This window comes from Microcaecilia unicolor, chromosome 10, assembly GCF_901765095.1.
Source record: "Microcaecilia unicolor chromosome 10, aMicUni1.1, whole genome shotgun sequence".
NCBI lineage: Eukaryota > Metazoa > Chordata > Amphibia > Gymnophiona > Siphonopidae > Microcaecilia > Microcaecilia unicolor.
Genome location: NC_044040.1, coordinates 166,067,820 through 166,090,183, shown reverse-complemented (window position 1 = coordinate 166,090,183; position 22,364 = coordinate 166,067,820). Strand labels below are relative to the sequence as shown.

Here is a 22,364-nt window from a genome sequence, read left to right as displayed (position 1 = left end):
GGGAGAAAAGTACATTGCACAAAGGACACCTTTCCCACTGTACAGCTAAGCATCTGCAGGCAGTTAATTGAAGGCAAGCCTTTCCTAAAGCTGAAAATTAAACTCCAAGAGTGCAACAACAAAAAAAAAAAGTACTGAGCTACATTAAAGGCGTGGGTTGAAAAATCATCTGTGGCATGCAAACATCTTAATCTAAGCTCCCAGTACAACTTCACTCCCTCCCTCCAAACACCACCCTACCTCCTCAACCAAACCACATCAAGTTCAAACTACATCACTCGAACTCCTTAACCCTTTGCTACTTTCTCCACCCTACCCACCCATATCCCACCCTCAGAACGCATCAAAAAAGATTACATCATCTACCACTTTATGGCACAAACTAGAACACAGAACTTATAAAATTATTTAAATAGTGAATGAAAAAAATCTTATCTACATGAAAAATGGCAGAGGAGGAGAATGCATGCTGTCTACATATAGCAGGGCTACTCAAACGTTTTGAATGGTGGTCCAGAAATTTTGGCTGTTTGAAACCCATGTGCACATCATAACTTATGGTTTTATAGGGCATCATTGCTCCCAAGGTAGTGGCAACTGGATGGGGGGGGGGGGGGGGGGGGGGGGGGGGAGGGGGGAAGAGATGCACATTTCCCAAAGCTGACATATTACAATTAATAAATTCAGGAAAAAAAACAAAAAACTTTTTTCTTCTATCTCTGTTGTCTGAGCACTGATTTTGGTCCTAGTGTATTTTGCTTTTCTCTTTTTTCTCTCCAGGGTCTTTTTATGTATTTATGTTTATATACCATTTTCTTGATCAAATAGATTATCCAAAATAACTTAAAAAGTATATAAAATTACAGGAAATAAAAGTTACAAAACAGAAATAAAAGAAAAACATTTTTTCTCTTGCTATGTCCTGCATCTCTGTGTTCCTGTTCCCTAGCCTCCCCACATGTTCAGCATTTGTGTCCCTATCCCTCCCTGTGTGTTCTGTATTGCCCCTCTGTGTCTCTGCCCCTAGCCTATTTTCCCTATGTGGCCAGCATCTCTTCTCTATCTCTGTCCCTTCCCATGTTCAGCTTCTTTCTTTTCCCTTCCTCCTGCACCCCGCAAACCTTGACTCCCCCCCCCCCCCTTTATCTGTGGTCCGGCATCTCTCTCACCCTCCTTCTGTTGGTCCAGTGTCTGTCCCTCTCTTCCACTTGGTTCAGTCTCTTTCTAGTTGTTCACCCTCTCCCTCAATATCTCTCCCTCTTTGCGCCAGGTCCCTCACACTCTCCCTTCCCTCCATTCCCCTAATCCTCGTCCAGCAAGTCTCTCCTCCCCTTTGTTCGAGGTCTCTTACTCTCTTCCCTCTGCACCCCCCCCCCCCCCAACCGTTTGGCATCTGTCAACCTCCCCCCCAAGGCTGGCCCTTCACACACTGCAGAAGGTTGCAGCAGAGAGCACTCTGAAGGCTGCCTCTGGCCAACAGAGCCTTTCCTCTGTCATGTCCCAACCGCAGGGAATTGCATCAGAGAGGTGAGATGAAGCAGAGTAAAAGCTCTTCCAGTCAGAAAGGCAACTTGCAACTCTTTGTCGTGACCTGTTGAAGTGTGTGGAGGACCAGAAAGGCTGGGGAAGAGAGGGAGCTAGAGTAATGCTGGGCTCAGGCATAGGGGGAACAAAGTAACTGGAGCGATGCCAAAAAAAACCCGCAGCACCTTGGCAGTCCACACTAGGAGGCTCTGTGGTCCAGACTGCAGACCGTGGGTTTGCCATTTGAGCCCTGACATATGCCGCTCCTCGATAAGAACACTAAGGAGAACGAACATGACAGGGGTGTCCCTTACCCCCTTACTTTTAGCCCTAGAGAAGACCCTTGCTTCGGCAATTAGATCAAATCCGAATGTCAAAGTTGTACAAGTGGGTGACACGGAGTATAAGATAAGTCTGCTTGCTGACGACTGTTACTATCTTTGATGTCTTCTCTCACTTACTTTACCTAACCTGATTTCTGATTTAACAGCATATTCTCAGGTCTCGAGATTTAAAATTAATACAAGTAAGACTGAGGCACTTAATATTAATACAGATGAGCCCACGAGATTGTGGCTGCAATCTTCCTTTGCCTTTCATTGGGTGTCTATTGAACTGAAATATCTTAGGGTTTGGTTGAGAGTGAGTTACTCTCAATTATATGGGGTCATCCCCAATTCCCTCCAGTGCTCATCTGGTCATTTGGGCCACTTTTTTGGGACTTTTTCGTGGGAAAAAAAAGGGTCCATAAAAAGTGACCTAAATTCGCGCTAAATACACATTTCATTTTTTGATTATCGGCCAAAGGCGCCCATCTCTCCTCGGCCGATAAACACACCCCAGTCCCGCCTTCACCACGCCTCCGACACGCTGCCATCAACTTTGTTCGTTCCCGCGGAGTGCAGTTGAAGACGCCCAAAATCAGCTTTCGATTATACCGATTTGGGCGCCTTTGCGAGATTGGCACCTATCTCCCGATTTGGGTCAAAATCTGGGCGCCCATCACTTTCGAAAATAAGGCTGTTAGTGTCCTCTAAAAGATTTAAGCCCTGACAGGCCCTTACACCTTTTGGAGGATGTTTGTGAGGATTTTCAGTCTACTAAATTTTTGGCAGTTACGCTCAATGGTTACCTGAGGGCTCTACGGGGTCCCTGATCCGAATCATAGAGACAAAATGGGAACAAGAGTTAGAAATGACATACAAAGGAGGAGGGGGACTCTATACAACAGTCTTTAGCTAAACTTGTGATTGCTTCTAATGTTAAAGAGAATAATTAGAAGCTATTATATCATTGGTATTTAACTCCAAATCATTTTTGCTGTTGGCTCCCTCAGTCCTCTCCACTGTGTTGGAGGGACTGCAGAGCTAGGGGTACTATGGGCCATATTCGATGGTCCTGTCTGAAGGCGACATAATGATAATATTAGTTGTGTAGTTCCTATAACAGGCTTGGGAAGGCCTGGTCTAAGCATTAAAAAAAACGAATGCAACTATATGCAACAGGTTATCACAAGCCTGGTGTAAACATTAGAAAAAAAACAAATGCAATTATACGCAACAGGTTATCACATAGCTCCATGAGCAGATAGACAAACTGATTAGGCCTCGGCTTGAGCAAGCCTTGGTTTACTCCACTTCATTCACAGAGATTTTGTTCTGATTTCCTATTTCATGCCCCCTCTCCCGTCTCTAAAAGCAGAACTATATTTCATGTATGCAACAGGGTAAAATCAGGACTGGTTTTAGCTTGTTCCATTGGGCATGGAGCTATTTGGTTACCCTATTTATGCAAACTGTTTTTCTTTTTGATTTGGGGGGGGGGGGGGATTAACATGAGGATTAAAAAATAAATAGACAATATGTACAATCAAATCAAAAGCAGAGAAACAAAATGATATACCAGGGCTATGGAGTCGGTACAAAAATCCTTCGTCTCCTACTCCTCAGTTTATGGTACCTCCGACTCCTCAGTTTTTAATATGTATTTTTTTTGCATGTTGACTGAAAGAGTGCAGCATGCAAGGCTGCATGTTGATGTTTGGGTTTAAAATCTATGTCATTGTGACTTTTTATTTTATTTATTAAAGAAACTATAAATATTCATTAATCCTAAAGTTTAAACAAAAAAAAACACACAAAAAAACAAGGTTATGTTTATTGTTTTTTTATCAAGTATAAAGTCATCATAGCATTAGCAAGTATAAAAATCTGGAACAACCACATCCTTTGGAAATTCTAGAACAACATCCTTTGGAAATTAGAACAAAATCAAAGTTAACCTACATAAACCAAAAACATTTGGAAAACCTAAAACAACTTATATATTTATTATTTAAACTTGGCATATATAGCTGTAGAATAGCTGTTAAACATAATCCGAAATTAACTAATATATTGTTCTTAGAAACAGAATTGCTTCTGCCAGATCCTCCTTCATAGAAGCCCTTAAATCTGATTTGATTATTTTCAGTGCTGAAAACAGTCTTTCAACACTGACTTGGGTGGGTGGCATTGCTGTTACGGTTCTAGCTGCATCACTGACAATCTCTGGATAAACAATGATGGCTTCTTTTATAGTCAGTTTTGATGAGTGGTCAAACTTTTCCAATTCTTTTAATCCTTTAAAAAACTCTTGCATGAATTTCTTTATATGGACATTTACAGGTTGCTTTTCCATAATTAACCGACATCGCTTTGCTTTTGAAGCTTCCATTTTGTCCAAATAGGCTTGAAAATTCTCTTCTTCATTTGAAGAGGATGAACCTGAGTTACCATTACCACCAGTATTTATAGCTTTAGCTTCATCCAGTGGTTTATGAGTTTCTGGTAGCAACCCTTTCATGCGAACTGCTATGTCATAGAGTGCCTGTTTTCCTGTAGCAATTTGGTCACTGCTCAACAAAATTCGGCTCATTGGATCAACATAAATAGCAGCTAAGAGAATTTGATTATCCAGCAAGAGCTCCTCTCTTTTCCTCATTGAAGATACAATGCCATCAGCAATTAACCCCCCACTTTTGTTAAGATTATATATCAAGCCATTCCAAGAAGAATTTACCTGGTGTTAAATCTTCATATTGCAGCTTCTTGGTAACAGCAAAAGGGTAAGAAAGTAGCCTAATTCTGTAACTTGAGCCCACTGGTTTTCTTTTAATGAAACATTTACATTGTCCAGTTCTTCAAGAAAGTCTTTTAGTTCAAGCAAACGCTTTATCATCAAGTAAATGCTTCCCCAGTGCGTTGCTTGATCCAAAATGGCTCCTTTTCCAGCATGTCTCTTCAGAATAGCATCTGTTTTAGGGATCCTGGCTGCAACAGCTACTTGCCTGAACTTGCTAATTAGTGTAGCCGCATGACGATCCTTCAATCCATCTCTTATTGCTAGTTGCAGAGTATGAACAGCACAACGCATATGTTGAATGGTAATAAGCTTAGATGCTTCTTCAGCAATATCATCCAAACTTTCACAGCTTTCTTGAATTGCAGAACTGTCATCTTCTGATATTTGTATGCTGCTTTCTTCATCAACTTCCTTCATTTTTTCAATTGTGTTTAACATATTTGAAGCATTATCAGTTACAATACATAGAATGTGTTCCTTTTTAATTTCAAAATCTTCTAAAACACCTTCCACTAACTTCTGCAGATACTCACTGGTATGATGTGTCTGAGTGTCCTTTACTCCTAATGTCCGGGTTATTGTTTTTTTGTTTTCATCAGCAAATCTAACATTAATTGCAAAATAATTGACTCTGTGACGTGTGCATACATCCATTTTAATAAAGACAAAACGTCCCTTCAGACTTTTTCTTAGTTCTTCCTTCTTACATTTGGCCTCTTCAAGTATAAGTTTCCTTATACTTTCTCGTTCCAGAGAAACTCCAAGCTTTTTAGCCATTTCTCCATTTAAGTCTAAAAAGGCTGGTTGTGTAAAAAAAAGATAGTGGTATACTATTCTTTACTGCCATTTCAATGATGTGGTTTTTGAATTTTTCTGGTGTAATTGTTATAGTAACTTTGTCAGCTGTAAAAAATCTTGATAGTTGTGTCTGGCCTCCAGTAGATTTCTGATCTTTTATTGACCTTGAAGTAGATGGAATGTTTTCATTGCTATCTTTCTCATTCACAGCTTCTAACACTTTAGGATGGAAACGCTGCACCTAAAGTGTCTTTTTAAATTTGATGCTCTTGTAGGTGCATTTTTTTCATAACCACTGAAACTGCTAATTTTTGCATCACATGCTTTTTCACCATCATCATCTTCTATAATACGTTGACATACATAATGTTTCCCATCTGTTGATATTGTAAAGTGCTCATAAACAGCAGACTTTGTCATGTTTCCTGACATTCTTTTTGCCATTGTGAATGGTGTGCCACTTCTACTAAAATATAAAGCTCTTCTTGCAGAGAGAGAGGAAGTTGGGTGGAGTCTCTCTGCTGCCTTATCTGTGTGTGCTGAATGATCTTCTCTTGGAGCTTAGGTTCACTATGGGGTCAGAGAGGAGGTGCTCTACAGCTGGTCAGTAAATGCAAAGGGAGACTGAGCAGAGGGAAGCTCTCCAGCAAAATAGTTCAGCTGGACTTCACATTAGTGAAACAACTAGGTACTAAGCTTTATTCACAGCAGAGAAGTACTTTATTCAAATGTATGAGGAGTCGGAGTCGGTACATTTTTGCCGACTCCAACTCCGACGCAATGTACCCAAAATTGCTGCCGACTCCGACTCCGAGACTCCGACTCCACAGCCCTGGTATATACTAAGGGCCTCTTTTATAAAACTGCGCTAGCAATTTCTGCGTGGCAGTGGTGACGAAGCCCATTCAAAGTGAATGGGCTTTGTCACCATTGCTATGCCAGGAACCACTAGTGCGGTTTGGTAAAAGAGGCCCTAAACCTGAAATAAATTTATATTTTAGCTTTATTTTAAGCATTAGAAAAAATGTGATGTTTAAAAAAAAAAAAAAAGGTTTGGTTCTGGTTATCATGCAACTATCTATAACAATTCAGAGCAGAGAAAGATCAAACTGGCAAACAAATTTTCAGAGTTGAGCGGAGGAACCCATAGTCTTCTCACCACTGGTATCCAAATGTGTGTGCACATACAACCATGCTCACCACTACTTAGGGTGAAAAGGACAGAACTTACCTTCAATTTAGTTTGCATAAGCTCTTTACTAGTAATAAGATGCGTCACCTCTGACTCATTTAATCCATGTGCAATTGCTTGACCTCCAAGAGTCGCATACAGTGTCACAACTGAAAAAAAGAGGCAAGGGAACACGTTCTTAAATAACAGATACACCAAAAGATAACCAATGTCATATGCATATGAAAAAACACACTTTTACACCTCTGCTGTCTCAATTCATGGCAGAGGCTGTTCTCTTTTTATATCCTTACAGTACCTTAGCAGAATAGGAAAGTACACGAGCTTGGAGTCTTCCCTTCATATAAGCCATACTGTGTCAGGCCAAAAATCCATGAAGCTCAGCATCCTGTCTCCTAGAGTGGCTAATCCAGGTCACAGGGAAAAACATGGCTGATCCCAGAAAACAGATCTGTTATTTACAGTTCCTGACATAAGAACAGCCATACTGGATCAGACCAATGGTACATCTAGCCCAGTATTCCGCTTCCAACAGTGGCCAATCCAGGTCACAAGTACCTGGCAGAAACCCAAATAGTAACAACATTACATGCTACCAATCCCAGGGCAAGTAGTGGCTTCTCCCATGTCTATCTCAATAGCAGTCTATGGATTTTTCCTCCAGGAATCTGTCAAAATCTTTTTTAAACCCAGATACGCTAACCACTGTTACCACATCCTCCAGCAACAAGTTCCAGAGCTTAACTATTCTTTGAGTGAAAACATTCCCTCCTATTTGTTTTAAAAGTATTTCCATGTAACTTTATTAGTGTCTCCTGGTCTTTGTACTTTTTGAAAGAGTGAAAAATTAAGTCACTTTTACCCATTCTACACAACTCCGGATTTTGTAGACCTGAATCATATCCCCCTTTGCTCTCTTTTCTAAGCTGAAGAGCCCTACCTTCTTTAGCCTTTCTTCATATGAGAGGAGTTCCATCCCCGTTATCATTTTGGGCGTTCTTCTTTGAACCTTTTCTAATTTCGCTATATCTTTTTTCAGATACAGTGACCAGAATTGAATGCAACACTCAAGGTGAGGTTGCACCATGGAACAATACAGAGACATTATAATATTCTTGGACTCATTTACCATCCCTTTCCTACTAATTCCTAGTGTCCTGTTTGCTTTTTTTGGCTGCCACCACACACTGGGTAGAAGATTTCAGTGTATTGTCTACAATGACACCTAGATCTTTTTCTTGGGTGCTAACTCCTAAGGTAAACCCTAGCATCAGGTACCTATGATTTGGATTATTCTTCCCAGTGTGTATCACTTTGCATTTCTCCACATTAAATTTCACCTGCCATTTGGATGCCCAGTCTTTCAGTTTCCTAAGGTCTTCCTGCAATTTTTCAAAGTCTTCATGTGTTTTGACAACTTTGGTGTCCCCTGCAAATTTAATCACTTCACTTGTCATTCCAATATCCAGATCATTTATAAATATGTTAAATAGCACAAGCCCCATTCAAAGATTTACCTGGTTATGTACTTCTTTAGTAATCAGAACAAGCCTTCTTTAGACCGTTAAGTTACATGCCTCAACTACATTCTCTAGCAATAAATACCATAGCTAGATTGTCAATTGGCTGAAAAAAATACTCTCTCCATCTTGTTTTAAATCTACTACCTTTTAGTTTCTTAAATACCCCCTAATCCTCTTACACTTTGAAGGAACGACTAGTGACGACTAGAGATGTACATACATCTGAAACGACATGGGAAATGTCAAATCATTAATGAGATTTCCTATACAATTTCATGTTTTCTCCTGAAATGACAAGAAAACCCCCCAATTTTTTTTCCTGTATCACAAACAGGTTGCCCTACTGCAACACCCTTCCCTCTCCCTCCCACCTCCTGAAACAAAAAAAACAAAATCCCTTTAAGAAACTAAATAAAATTAATTTTTTTTGGCTGATGCATCCCTTTAAATAACCATTCCCCATTCTACCATCTCTCTTTCCAATCTCTTCTCCAAACCAAAGAGTCTTCATCTATTCAGCTGTTTGTAAGAGCATATTCCGTTTCGGTTATGCTTTTCTGCACTTTTTTTTTCAGCAGCACTATATCTTTTTCAGATGGGATGATTAGAATGGCACACACTGAGCTGAGGGTTTCAAGGTATTGTTCACAATGACTCAGATGCTTTTCCTGAGTGATGACTCCTAATATGGAACCTGGCATTGGGAGTAGCCTAGTGGTTAGAGCAACAGGCTGAGAAACAAGAAGTCAGGATCCTTGTGATCTTTGGCAAGTCACTTAATCCTCCATCACTTCAGGAACAAGCTTCAAGTCAGGGCCAGCTCAAGACATGAGCCAGGTCAGGCACTGGGCTCAGGGTGCCAAAGCTCAAGGGCACCAATTCAGCCTTTACAGCAATGAGTGTGCATTTTGCTTTTGCCTCTGCACAGCCACTGGTACTGCCGCAGGTTTAAATACGAGAATAGATACTTCTCGCATTTAAACCAGAGCAACATATTCTCACTGCTGTAAAAGGTAGGGAAGAATCAGGTCGTTGGGGGGGGGGGGGGGGGGGGGGGGACGACACAGAGCAACAGCTGGCTCTGGGAGCCACAACCACTTCAGCCTGTATCGCTGAAAGCCTACTGTACCTTAATATAATTTGCCTTGTGCTACTACTGTGGAGGAAGGAAGGAGTAGCCTAATGATTAGTGCAGTGGACTTTGATCCTGGGGAGCTGGGTTTGATTCCCACTCCAGCTTCTTGTGACTCTGTGCAAGTCACTTAAGCCTCCACTGCCCCAGGTACAAAATAAGTACCTGTATATAATATGTAAACTGTTTTGATTGTAACCACAGAAAGGTGGTCTATCAAATCCTATGCCTCCTTTCTCTGCTAAACCCTAATTCCAAAATTTCATCTGCCATTTCAAAATCCACTTCAATCTCTTTGGGCCTAAAAAGACTCTGAGCCTGAGAAGCCAAATAGAAAACAAATAAACACTCTTGCTCACTAAAGTAAATGTTTTTGTATTTCAAGCAAGTTAAAACTAAACACACTGCAAATACTATTCTGTGTGACCCTCTCCTCAGGCTAATTCCTCAATTCCCAAGGATTCAAATAGAATGGAACATACTTAACTAATTGACAACAGATGCCGACCAATCGACAGTCATCATAAGTAGGATATTCATTTCAATTATCCCAACAATCTGAAAAGAGATTCCATGTCCTTCCTGGGAGACATGCAAGCTACAGGACAGAGAGGATAGTGGAGGGGAGAGTAGGAAATACAGGGAGCTGTAGCCAGCTTGTTTATATAATGAAAAATTCTGATCACTCACAGAAGTTACACATTAGGCCAACTGAAAGGAAACCCCAAATGCCCTTCCTGTATCACATGCAAAAGGCAAAAACCCATCAATTAAGCCAAATTCATACTTTTAGAAATCAGCTGAGCAGTGGAAGAGATAGAATCTGACAGTACTGAGGGGTTTTCTTCTCAGGCTGTAATGAATATGTGCATTTAGTACTTTAAATGTTAATAGTGCATATGAAATGTGGAATTCTATGGTGTTTTATGGCTTTATCACACTGGAAGTATATAAACTTAACAAATCAACCTAGTTGATATTCTGCTTTAAGGGAGTCATTTTAACAATGCTGAAGCAGAGAGAGTTAAGTTTGCTAACACGGTTTTGCATTCATTCACACTGCCTTGGTTCTTTCCCCAGCAATAGGCTTCTGTGGCAACCCTAAAGAGCATAGTGCCACGACAATGCATCATAGGAAAACCACCTCTGGATGTAATGGGGCACCTCTGATACGTTTCTGAAATTGGGTTAGCCAATTAACAAAACCACTGTTGCTCCAAGACAAGAATCCAAAAGCTTTTCATTTCAGTGAGAGGCTATAGCCATTTCCTCCCAGAATTTATGGACCCCTGGGGCAAGTTAAGATTTTACATAGGAACATTTGATAGCAATAAGTATTACATTTTAAATGTTGATAGGATGCACTTACTCCTCAATGTAAATGGATAAAAGAAGACACTTTCATGACCACTTTTCCACTGAACACACTATGACGACTCAAGATTTTGTCCATCATTCCCTTGACAATAGTAGAGAAGTCCTCATCTCACTTGACCTTCGTGCAGCATTTGATTTAGTTGATTATGAAATCCTCCTCTCCCGTCTCAAAGGGATTGGTATTTCCTCTCTCTGGTTTCAACCTCCAAGGCAAAGCATTTAAAGTACTGTGGTCTGATGTCTACTCCTTAATTTACAACCTTTCTTGCAGAGTACCACAAGATTCTGTATTAGGGCTTATTCTTTTCAATAATTTTCTACCACCACTAGCCCTTTTCTACATGAATATCACCTTCTTTATTTATGCTGATGATATACAACTTCTATTCTCCCTTGATAATACTGACTCACCTCTAATCCCGGATATCTCAAATAAATTGACCAGGATTGCCGATTGGTTCTCTTTGCATCAAATAAAATTGAATCCTTCCAAAACCAAGGCTCTGTTCTTTCCATCATTGAGATCTTATCTAACCTTGATCCTCTCTATTTCTGGGGTATCTATACCTATTAAATAGATTAAAATCCTTGGAGTTCTTATTGAAAATCATCTTAGTTGAAAATCCCACAGTTCAATTGTCAAGAAATCTTTTTTTTTTTTTTGCAGTTCGCCAAATACGTCTTGCAAGATCAATCTTTGATAAATCTTCCCTCTGCCTTCTCATTAAATCCCTGGTAATTTCACACCTTGATTACTGTAATGCCCTCCTTCATGGTCTACCATTATACCAATTGCATAGACTACAGTCAGTTCAAAACACAGTGGTTAAATTGAATAGACATGGATGGGCTAGAGTGTAAATTTTAAGGGGCTTTGACATTAGCTTCAGAACTTTTAGTTCCCTGCCTTTCTCTTGCGCTCTGTGGAATGCCCGCTCTGTCTGTAACAAACTGTCCTACATCCATGACCTCTTTCTCTCTCGTACTCTCCATCTGCTTGCCCTAACTGAAACTTGGCTTTATCCTGAAGATTCTGCTTCAGTTGCAGCCCTATGCCATCTTTTCTCCCATACTCCTTGCCCAGTTGGCTGCGGAGGTGGTGTTGGGCTACTACTTTCACCCTCTTGTAAATTTCAACCTCTTCTTCTACCTCAGTCTCACTGTTTTTCTTCCTTTGAAGTCCACTCCATCCGTCTATTTGCTCCTCTGCCTCTCCGAGTAGCAGTCATTTCTCGACCCCCTGATAAGTCCCTTTCTTCCTTTCTCACTGACTTTGATGCTTGGCTTTCCTTCTTTCTTGAACCTTTATCTCCTTCCCTCATTCTTGGGGATTTTAACATTCATGCTAATGATCCCTCTGACTCTTATGCTTCGCAGTTTCTTGCTTTAACATCCTCTTTCAATCTTCAACTGTGCTCCACTGCCCCCACTCACCAGAACGGCCACTGTCTTGATCTTATCCTCTCCACTAACTGCTCACTCTCCAGTTTCTGTGCCTCAACTCTTCCCCTCTCTGACCATCATCTGATAACTTTCACACTTAAACACCCTCCTCCCCAATCCCGTCCAATCTTAACCAATACATTTAGGAATCTTCAGGCTATTGACCCTTCTACTCTGTCCTCCAATGTTTCAAATCTCTTCTCTACCACTATGCTATCCAAGTCTGTCAATGAGGCTGTCTCTTCCTATAATACTATTCTCTCCTCTGCTCTGGATACTCTCGCTCATCTCATTCCCCGTTTTGTAAAACTTACCAAACCCCAACCTTGGCTGACCTCTAGAATCCGCTACCTACGTTCCTGTGCCCGTTCTGCCGAACGCCTTTGGCTGAAATCCCGTGCCCATGCTGACTTCATACATTTCAAATTCTTGCTGACCTCCTTCCAGTCTGCTCTTTTACTTGCCAAACAGGTCTATTACATCCAGTTGACTAATTCTCTTGGCTCAAACCCTCGTCGTCTCTTTGCCTCACTGAACTCTCTCCTCAAAGTGCCTTCACCTCCAACCCCCCCTTCACTTTCCCCCCAGACTCTGGCTGAGTTCTTTCATGATAAGGTTCACAAGATTAAACTTGAATTCTCAACCAGGTCACCTCCACCTCTCCTTCCCTTAGTCCATTCTCTCAACCCTCCAACCCCTGCCTCCTTTTCTTCCTTTTCTGAAATCACTGAAGAGGAAACTACACATCTTCTTTCCTCCTCAAAACTAACTACTTGTTCCTCTGATCCTATTCCCACCCATCTACTTAACACTATCTCTCCTACTGTCATCCCGTTTATCTGTCATATCATCAATCTTTCACTGTCCACTGCGACTGTTCCTGATGCCTTCAAACATGCCGTAGTCACACCACTCCTTAAAAAACCTTCATTGGACCCTACCTGTCCTTCCAACTATCGCTCCATCTCCCTCCTCCCTTTCCTATCCAAGATACTTGAACGTGCTGTTCACAGCCGTTGCCTTGACTTTCTTTCATCTCAAGCTATTCTTGATCCACTTCAATCTGGCTTTTGCCCCCTTCATTCAACTGAAACAACTCTTGCTAAAGTCTCCAATGATCTGTTCCTAGCCAGATCCAAAGGTCTCTATTCTATCTGCTGCTTTTTGACACTGTTGATCACAGCCTGCTCCTTGATATGCCGTCTTCACTTCGATTTCAGGGCTCTGTTCTTTCCTGGTTTTCTTCTTATCTCTCCCAGCGTACCTTTAGTGTATACTCTAGTGGATCCTCTTCTACTTCTATCCCACTGTCAGTTGGAGGCATATTTTCAAAGCACTTAGCCTTCCAAAATTCCATAGGTTTCTATGGAACTTTGGAAGACTAAGTGCTTTGAAAATATGCCTCTTGGTGTACCTCAGGGATCTGTCCTGGGACCTCTTCTCTTCTCCATCTATACTTCTTCCCTTGGTACTCTGATCTCATCCCATGGTTTTCAGTATCATGGTTTTCAGTATCATCTTTACGCTGACTCCCCCCAGATCAACCTCTCCACACCAGAAATCTCAGCTGAAACCCAGGCCAAAGTATCAGCCTGCCTGTCTGACATTGCTGCCTGGATGTCTCAGCGCCATCTGAAACTAAACATGACCAAGACTGAGCTTCTTATCTTTCCCCCTAAACCAACCTCTCCTCCTCCCCCATTCTCTATTTCTGTGGATAACACTCTCATCCTTCCTGTCTCATCAGCTCGTAACCTTGGGGTAATCTTCGACTCCTCCCTCTCCTTCTCTGCACATACTCAACAGACTGCTAAAACCTGTTGTTTCTTTCTCTATCAGCAAAATTTGCCCTTTCCGAGCGCACTACCAGAACCCTCATCCACGCTCTTATCACCTCTCGCTTAGACTATTGCAACTTGCTTCTCACAGCCATCGCGCTCCTCTTCAATCTACTACTACTATTTAGCATTTCTATAGCGCTACAAGGCGTACGCAGCGCTGCACAAACATAGAAGAAAGACAGTCCCTGCTCAAAGAGCTTACAATCTAATAGACAAAAAATAAAGTAAGCAAATCAAATCAATTAATGTGTATAGGAAGGAGGAGAGGAGAGTAGGTGGAGGCGAGTGGTTACGAGTCAAAAGCAATGTCAAAAGAGGTGGGCTTTCAGTCTAGATTTAAAGGTGGCCAAGGATGGGGCAAGACGTAGGGGCTCAGGAAGTTTATTCCAGGCGTAGGGTGCAGCGAGACAGAAGGCGCGAAGTCTGGAGTTGGCAGTAGTGGAGAAGGAAACAGATAAGAAGGATTTATCCATGGAGCGGAGTGCACGGGAAGGGGTGTAGGGAAGGACGAGTGTGGAGAGATACTGGGGAGCAGCAGAGTGAGTACATTTATAGGTTAGTAGAAGACGTTTGAACAGGATACGAAATCGGATAGGGAGCCAGTGCAGCGACTTGAGGAGAGGGGTAGTATGAGTAAAGCGACCCTGGCGGAAGACGAGACGGGCAGCAGAGTTTTGAACCGATTGGAGAGGGGAGAGGTGACTAAGTGGGAGGCCAGCAAGAAGCAGATTGCAGTAGTCTAAAAGCCCATCTTTTTGATGCAGCTTTTAACTCTTAACCCTTATTCACTTGTTCAGAACCCTTATTTTATCATCTTCACCTTAATATTCTCTTATCTCTTGATTGTCCTGTTTTTCTCTCCTAATTAGATTGTAAGCTCTGTCGAGCAGGGACTGTCTCTTCATGTTCAAGTGTACAGCGCTGCGTACGTCTAGTAGCGCTAAAGAAATGATAAGTAGCAGTAGTAGTACAGTCCGTGCCCCGAGAAAGCCAGGGACAAATCAAACTCGGGTGTACATATAAAGTATCACATACCATGTAAAATGAGTTTATCTTGTTGGGCAGACTGGATGGGCTGTTCAGGTCTTTATCTGTCATCATTTACTATGATACATGGTGCCTAAAAGCTTGATCGTGTCTCTCCTCTTCAAGCAGATCACTGGCTGCCCATCCAATACTGGAATCTCTTCAAGATATCACTTTCCAAATTCTTCATTCTGGCCTCCCACTCTTCCTATTCAAACACCTCATAACCTATTCTCAAATACATACTTTACGTTCCTCCCAACAGAAACTTTCGTTTCTTCATGTATGCTCACATCTTACAAGAACAACATCATTCTCAGTGGTTTCACCCACCCTATGGAATATATGTTTGCCCCAATGAACCAAACTCTTGCTTTTAAGTTTTAAAGCTATTCTTAAAGTTCACTTTTTCACTAAAACATTTACCTCTGCTCCTCAATGATTACAACTTTTTGTTTGCCACCTCTCACAGCCAGTTTACCCCCTGCACATCTATGTCCATTGTCTCTTCTTTTCATTCCCTTCCTCACCACATGTCCTTCCCTAGTTTAATTTTAATTAATTACATTATATTCCTCTTTTGGATTATGGGGGAGCAGATGTGTCTAAAAGTAGCTGTAGGTTAACCATAAAAGAGGTAGTGGGTTTTGAAGATTGGATAATGCTTCCCATGCTTGACAAATCTGACAACCTTAATGGCAGAGTGAAGAGGGAAACGACTAGAAATCAAATTCATTCTATAGCAGGAGTGTCAGAGGGTGCTCAGAAGTAGATTGGACCAAGCAGTCCTTTAAGTGAGGCGATCAATTTGCAAGACAACACAAAATTAATCAACATTTTAAAACAGGTGTGGACTGTGAGCAGTTGTAGGAAGACACTGCCAGACTGGTGAACTAGGCATCTAAATGGAGAGGAGCAGCAGCCTACTGGTTAAGAGCACTGGGCTAGGGAAGCCCAGTTCAAATCCAACTGTTGCTCCATGCGACCTTGGGCAAATTACCGTTTCCATTGCCTCAGGTACAGAATTGTAAGCCCTCTGGAAACTGAGAAATGCCTAGTGTACCTGAAAGTAACTCACCTTGAGCTACTACTGAAAAAACGTTATGAGCTAAACTCAAATAAATATAAATAAACAGAAGGTGAAAGTGAAGCACACGGGGCAGTGTTCTCCCCAGAATATTTTGTCAGTTGGTTGGTATGAAGGAATAGCTGGGTGGGGAAGGAGAGTACTGCACAATATTGTAAAAGTTTCTGTTAAGTTAGCCAGGTGGTGCACCCATTCTACTACTACTACTTAACATTTCTAAAGCGCTACTAGGGTTACGCAGCGCTGTACAATTTAACATGAAAGGACAGTCCCTGCTCAAAGAGCTTACAATCTAAATGTCCAGGGGACTACACTGGAATGGTATTAATCTTAACAAGGCAGGGCTCCATGTTAGGAGTCATCACCCAGAAAACGGATACTGTTTAATGTTTAATAAAACTTCCTACACTGGCTACTCTAGGCAAAGAAGGTCTAGGCGGTTTATAATCCTAAAACACAGTAAGCAAAAATAGAAAAGAACTCTTATTACTCATCCAGAAGTGTAACACTTCCTCTCCTTGGCCTGCCTAAAAGGAACCATGCAGCTTCATTTTGTACCAATTGAGCTTCCTGAATCCAATTTTTGGGCAGGCCCAACAATAAAGAACTACAATAGTCAAGTGACGATAAAACAATGGATACCACAACAGTTATAGTCTGGGGAGACAAATAGGGGGTCTTTTACAAAGCGGAACACTAATTCGGGACTATCGCCAGCCCAACATGGTCGCAAGCAGTAGTTCCACCCCGAGCGCGTGCCATTTCTGGGGAAAAAGAAAACCTCCAGAAAAGGCCTGCACAATGGTAACCCGGTGGTAATGGGACGCGCTGTCCAGTTACCACCAGGTTACCATGGAAGCCCTAATCACCACCTCAACGGGTGGCAGTAAGGGCTCCCTGTTGCATGGCCGCACAGTAAGAGTTCTCTTACTGCATGGCCATGGTCTGGGGGCTTTTTACCCATTGCCATAAAAAGGGCCCTGGTGCATGGGAAAAACAGCCCCCGCCGCTAGCGCAGAGCCCTTTTTCCCGCAGTTTGGTAAAAGGACCCAATAATATTTCAATACTCAACCATTTAAGCTTTCCATACTCTGTCTTCACCACTTGCTGCATCTGTGAGAGATAAATCAACTTCCAAAATTTCTCACCTTCTGCTGTTTTAAGGTTATCATAACACCATCCACCACAGGATTGAGAGAATCTGAGTCCCCCTTCCTACTGATTCTAAATAGTTCTGTCTTTGTCTACATTACCGTCAAACCACTGGATCTAAACCAAACTACAATCTTTCTCAGTCCCACGGAAACATTTAACAGACCATACAATTTCCACTGAAATATTGAACTGATCATCATCCGCATAGATACAACATTCCCAACCTAATTCCCTAACAAATTCTTCCAAGGGCTAAAGAAATATATTAAAAAAGGGGGAAAGGGTAGCCTTGTGTTAGCTTTGTCCCCCATGTTTTTCATTTAAATGGAACTCCCATCTCTACTCTGACCTCCCTTCCTTCCAAAAATGAAGCTATCCAATTCAAAACTGTCCTTCCTAAACCTATTTCCCTGCAACGTGACACCAGCCTAAAATGATCACCTAAGTCAAAGGCTGCTGAAAGGTATTCTAACTCTAACATTTCAGTGCCTCTAGACAGGTGACGAGACAGAATTCTTCAGCCACCAAAATAGACTCTGTCCACTTCTGAATCCTGACCGAACAGGACCTAACCGGTCATGATCATCCAAAAAAAGACTGCTATTTGACTCTCCCCAGTTTTATCTATATGCTTTGGTAGCCAAGACTGATTTGCTACAGGTCTGTATTTTAGACATGCTTTTGGAACATTATCTTTTCCCCTTGGAATACGTTTAATCATGGATTTCTTCCAGTTTGCAGACACTACTCCTTCAATTAAGGATGAATTGACCATGTTGTCAGCAATCCCAAACCATGTTCATTCAGATCTCTCACCATAGCCAATGAATAATTGTCCTGGGTTTGATTTTCTTCAGTATAGACTGTATTTGATAAAGTGACACAGGACTAAAATTGGTCATCTGACCTTCCTCCAACCAAGTGACATCCTCTACATCCCCTAACAAATGGCCCTTCTGTAAACCTTCAACTTTTTGAAAAAAATATCCATTTGAGTGATGTATTTCGTGATTATTTCCTGAAGCTAGTATCCCCTTTTTCACCCCCAACAGTTTATTTACCACACCATTAATTCCTTGGTAAGGCTGCTAACTTTCCCTTCTCTGAAAAGAAAGCCCTCTCTCTTCCCTAATACATTTAAAATATTTACGGATGATTATATACCGCACTACCTTCTAACCCCCTCATCCCTTCTTTTTTTCCTTAACTCATCTTCAATTGCCCTTTCTGTTTCGTAAGATCTAATACCTCCTTTACCTTACATTTCTTTAATGGTGCCATCATATACAAATTACATATAAATGCTTGATCCAGCATTTCTATTCTGATAAATAGGCCTACTAAGATAAATATCTTGAGACTGATTCAATTTTGATTGATCAATACCCTATTCTTCCTTACCTTTGTGAATGTTCCTCAATTATTTTTCTAATAGTCAAGTTGAAACTGACAACATGATCAGTTCAGGGCAATGTAATGCTACTAGGCAATCCAAAATATCACAAAACATTCATTGATAAATTGCAAAAAAAAAGTAACTCTCTAGGTAAGCTATACACTCTGTCCCAGGAAGAGAAAGCCTTAGAATTCAAGTAAACACTACTTATATGATTGAATGTTTAAGCAACATCATTGGCAGAAAAAAAGCCTCCTGACAGGATAAGGCTCTCCACACTTTTAGAACATTTAACATTTTAAAACTTCTAATTCCCCTGTTTACTAAGCTGCGCTAGCAGTTGCCGTGCACTAATGCCTACACAGCCCATTTGCTTTGAATGGGCTGTGTTGGCATTACAGTGCAGCAGCCGCTAACGTGGCTGAGTACCTTGCTCAGAAAAATGGTGACGGAACCCACGAGGGAAGGGTCGATGCTGGATCTAGTACTCACGAATGGAGGAAGTGTTTCCAATATCCAGGTGGGTGCCCACCTATGTAATAGCGATCATCACACTATATGGACTGATATAAGGGCAAAGGTGGAGTGAGAACACACAAAACTCAAAGTACTGGATTTCAGACGTACTGATTTTGATAAAATGGGGGAATACCTGAAGGAGCTGTTAGAGCGGGAAGGCATAGGAGATGTGGAAAATCAGTGGTCAAAACTAGACTGCTATAAATATGGCAACTGATCCTTATGCATGGAAAGTAAACAAAAACAAGAGAAGCAGAAAGCCTATATGGTTCTCCAAACAAGTAGCTGAAAAAATAAGAGCAAAAGAGGCTCTGTTCAAGAAATACAAAAGAATGCAACGAGAGGATCAAGGAAAAGATTATCGGATTAAACTCAAAGAAGTGAAGAGGGAAATACGGCTAGTGAAAGTGCGAGCTAAAGAAAAAATTGGCTAAAGATGTAAAGAAAGGTGACAAGACCTTTTTCAGATATATTAGAGAAAGAAGAAAAGATAGGAACGGAATTGAAAGACTGAAAGATAATGAGAGTAGCTATGTGGAGAGTGATGAAGATAAATCTAACGTGCACAATTACTTTTCTTCGGTGTTCACGGAGGAAAATCCTGGAGAACGTCTGCGGTCAGCTACCGAGGGAACATCGGGGAATGAAGTGGATACTGCGCCATTTAGAAAAGAAAGAGTTTATAAAAAGCTTGAGGATCTGAAGGTGGACAAAGCTATGGGACCGGATGGGATACATTCCAGGATACTGAAAGAGCTCAGAGAGGTCCTGGAAGGACCTTTTAAAGATTTAATAGATCTTAACCGCGGGATTGGAGACAAGCAGATGTGGTCCCTCTTCACAAAAATGGAGACAGAAAGAAAGTGGGAAACTACAGACCGGTAAGTCTCACATCGGTGGTAGGAAAAATAATGGAGTCGCTGCTGAGAGAAAGCGAAAGCTACATACCTGTAGAAGGTATTCTCCGAGGACAGCAGGCTGGTTGTTCTCACATATGGGTGACGTCCACGGCAGCCCCTCCGATCGGAGATCTTCACTAGCAAAAGCGTTTGCTAGCCCTCGCGTGCGCATGCGCGACCGTCTTCCCGCCCGACCGCGAGCATGCTCGTCAGTCCAGTAAATAGCTAAGACAAAGACAAGGGAAGACACAACTCCAAAGGGGAGGCGGGCGGGTTGGTGAGAACAATCAGCTTGCTGTCCTCGGAGAATACCTTCTACAGGTATGTAGCTTTCGCTTTCTCCGAGGACAAGCAGGCTGCTTGTTCTCACATATGGGTATCCCTAGCCCCCAGGCTCACTCAAAACAACAAACATGGTCAATTGGGCCTCACAACAGCGAGAACATAACAGATTGACCTAAACTTATCCAACTAACTGAGAGTGCAGCCTGGAACAGAATAAAAATGGGCCTAGGGGGGTGGAGTTGGATTCTAAACCCCAAACAGATTCTGTAGTACCAACTGCCCGAACCGACCTTCGTGTCGGGTATCCTGCTGAAAGCAGTAATGCGATGTGAATATGTGGACAGATGACCACGTCGCAGCCTTGCAAATCTCCTCGATAGTGGCTGACTTCAAGTGGTCCACTGACGCTGCCATGGCTCTAACACTATGAGCAGTGACATGACCCACAAGAGTCAGCCCAGCCTGGGCGTAAGCGAAGGAGATGCAATCTGCTACCCAATTTGAGATGGTGCGTTTCCCGACAGCCACTCCCCTTCTGTTGGGATCAAAAGAAACAAACATTTGGGCGGACTGTCTGTGGAGCTGAGTCTGCTCCAAGTAGAAGGCCAATGCTCGCTTGCAGTCCAATGTGTGCAGCTGACGTTCAGCAGGGCGGGTATGAGGATGGGGAAAGAATGTTGGCAAGACAATTGACTGGTTCAGATGGAACTCCGACACCACCTTCAGCAAGAACTTAGGGTGAGTGCGGAGGACTACTCTGTTATGATGAAATTTGGTATAAGGAGCATGAGCTACCAAGGCTTGAAGCTCACTGACTCTGTGTGTGCAGCTGAAGTTCAGCAGGGCGGGTATGCGGACGGGGAAAGAATGTTAGCAAGACAATTGACTGGTTCAGATGGAACTCCGACACCACCATTGGCAGGAACTTAGGGTGAGTGCAGAGAACTACTGTGTTATGATGAAATTTGGTATAGGGAGCATGGGTTACTAAGGCTTGACGCTCAATGACCCTCCAAGCTGAAGTGACTGCCACCAAGAAAATGACCTTCCAGGTCAAGTACTTCAGATGGCAGGAATCCAGTGGCTCAAAAGGAGGGCAGGAATCCAATGGCTCAAAAGGAGGTTTCATCAGCTGGGTGAGAACGACGTTGAGATCCCATGACACTGTAGGAGGTTTGATGGGGGGCTTTGACAAAAGCAAACCTCTCATGAAGCGAACAACTAAAGGCTGTCCCGAGATCGGCTTACCTTCCACACGGTAATGGTATGCACTAATCGCACTAAGATGAACCCTTACAGAGTTGGTTTTAAGACCAGACTCCAACAAGTGGAGAAGATATTCAAGCAGGTCCTGTGTAGGACAAGAGTGAGGATCTAGGACCTTGCTGTCACACCAGACGGCAAACCTCCGCCATAAAAAGAAGTAACTCTTCTTAGTGGAATCTTTCCTGGAAGCAAGCAAGACTCGGGAGACACCCTCGGAGAGACCCAAGGAGGCAAAATCTACGCTCTCAACATCCAGGCCGTGAAAGCCAGGGACAGGAGGTTGGGGTGCAGAAGCGCCCCCTCGTTCTGAGTAATGATGGTCGGAAACACCCCAATCTCCACGGTTCTTCGGAGGACAACTCCAGAAGAAGAGGGAACCAGATCTGACGTGGCCAAAAGGGAGCAATCAGAATCATGGTGCCTTGATCTTGCTTGAGTTTCAACAAAGTCTTCCCCACCAAAGGTATGGGAGGATAAGCATACAGGAGGCCCTCCCTCCAACCCAGGAGAAAGGCATCCGACTCTAGTCTGCCGTGGGCCTGAAGTCTGGAACAGAACTGAGGGACTTTGTGATTGGCTCGAGTAGCAAAAAGATCCACCAATGGGGTGCCCCACGCATGGAAGATCTGTCGTACCACTCTGGAATTGAGCGACAACTCGTGAGGTTGCATGATCCTGCTCAACCTGTCGGCCAGACTGTTGTTTACGCCTGCCAGATATGTGGCTTGAAGAAACATGCCATACCGGCGAGCCCAAAGCCACATTCTGACAGCCTCCT

The 22,364-nt window shown here is 42.4% G+C and overlaps 1 protein-coding gene across 1 annotated transcript in view; it reads right to left on the bottom strand.

Moving 5' to 3' along the window:
* The window catches only part of ACSL3 (acyl-CoA synthetase long chain family member 3), a 276,216-nt gene that overhangs the window by 76,816 nt on the left and 177,036 nt on the right, over nucleotides 1-22,364 (bottom strand). The window contains exon 4 of the mRNA XM_030216043.1: nucleotides 6,677-6,786. Coding sequence (XP_030071903.1) covers nucleotides 6,677-6,786 — 110 coding nt within the window. The remainder of the gene's footprint in view (nucleotides 1-6,676; nucleotides 6,787-22,364) is intronic.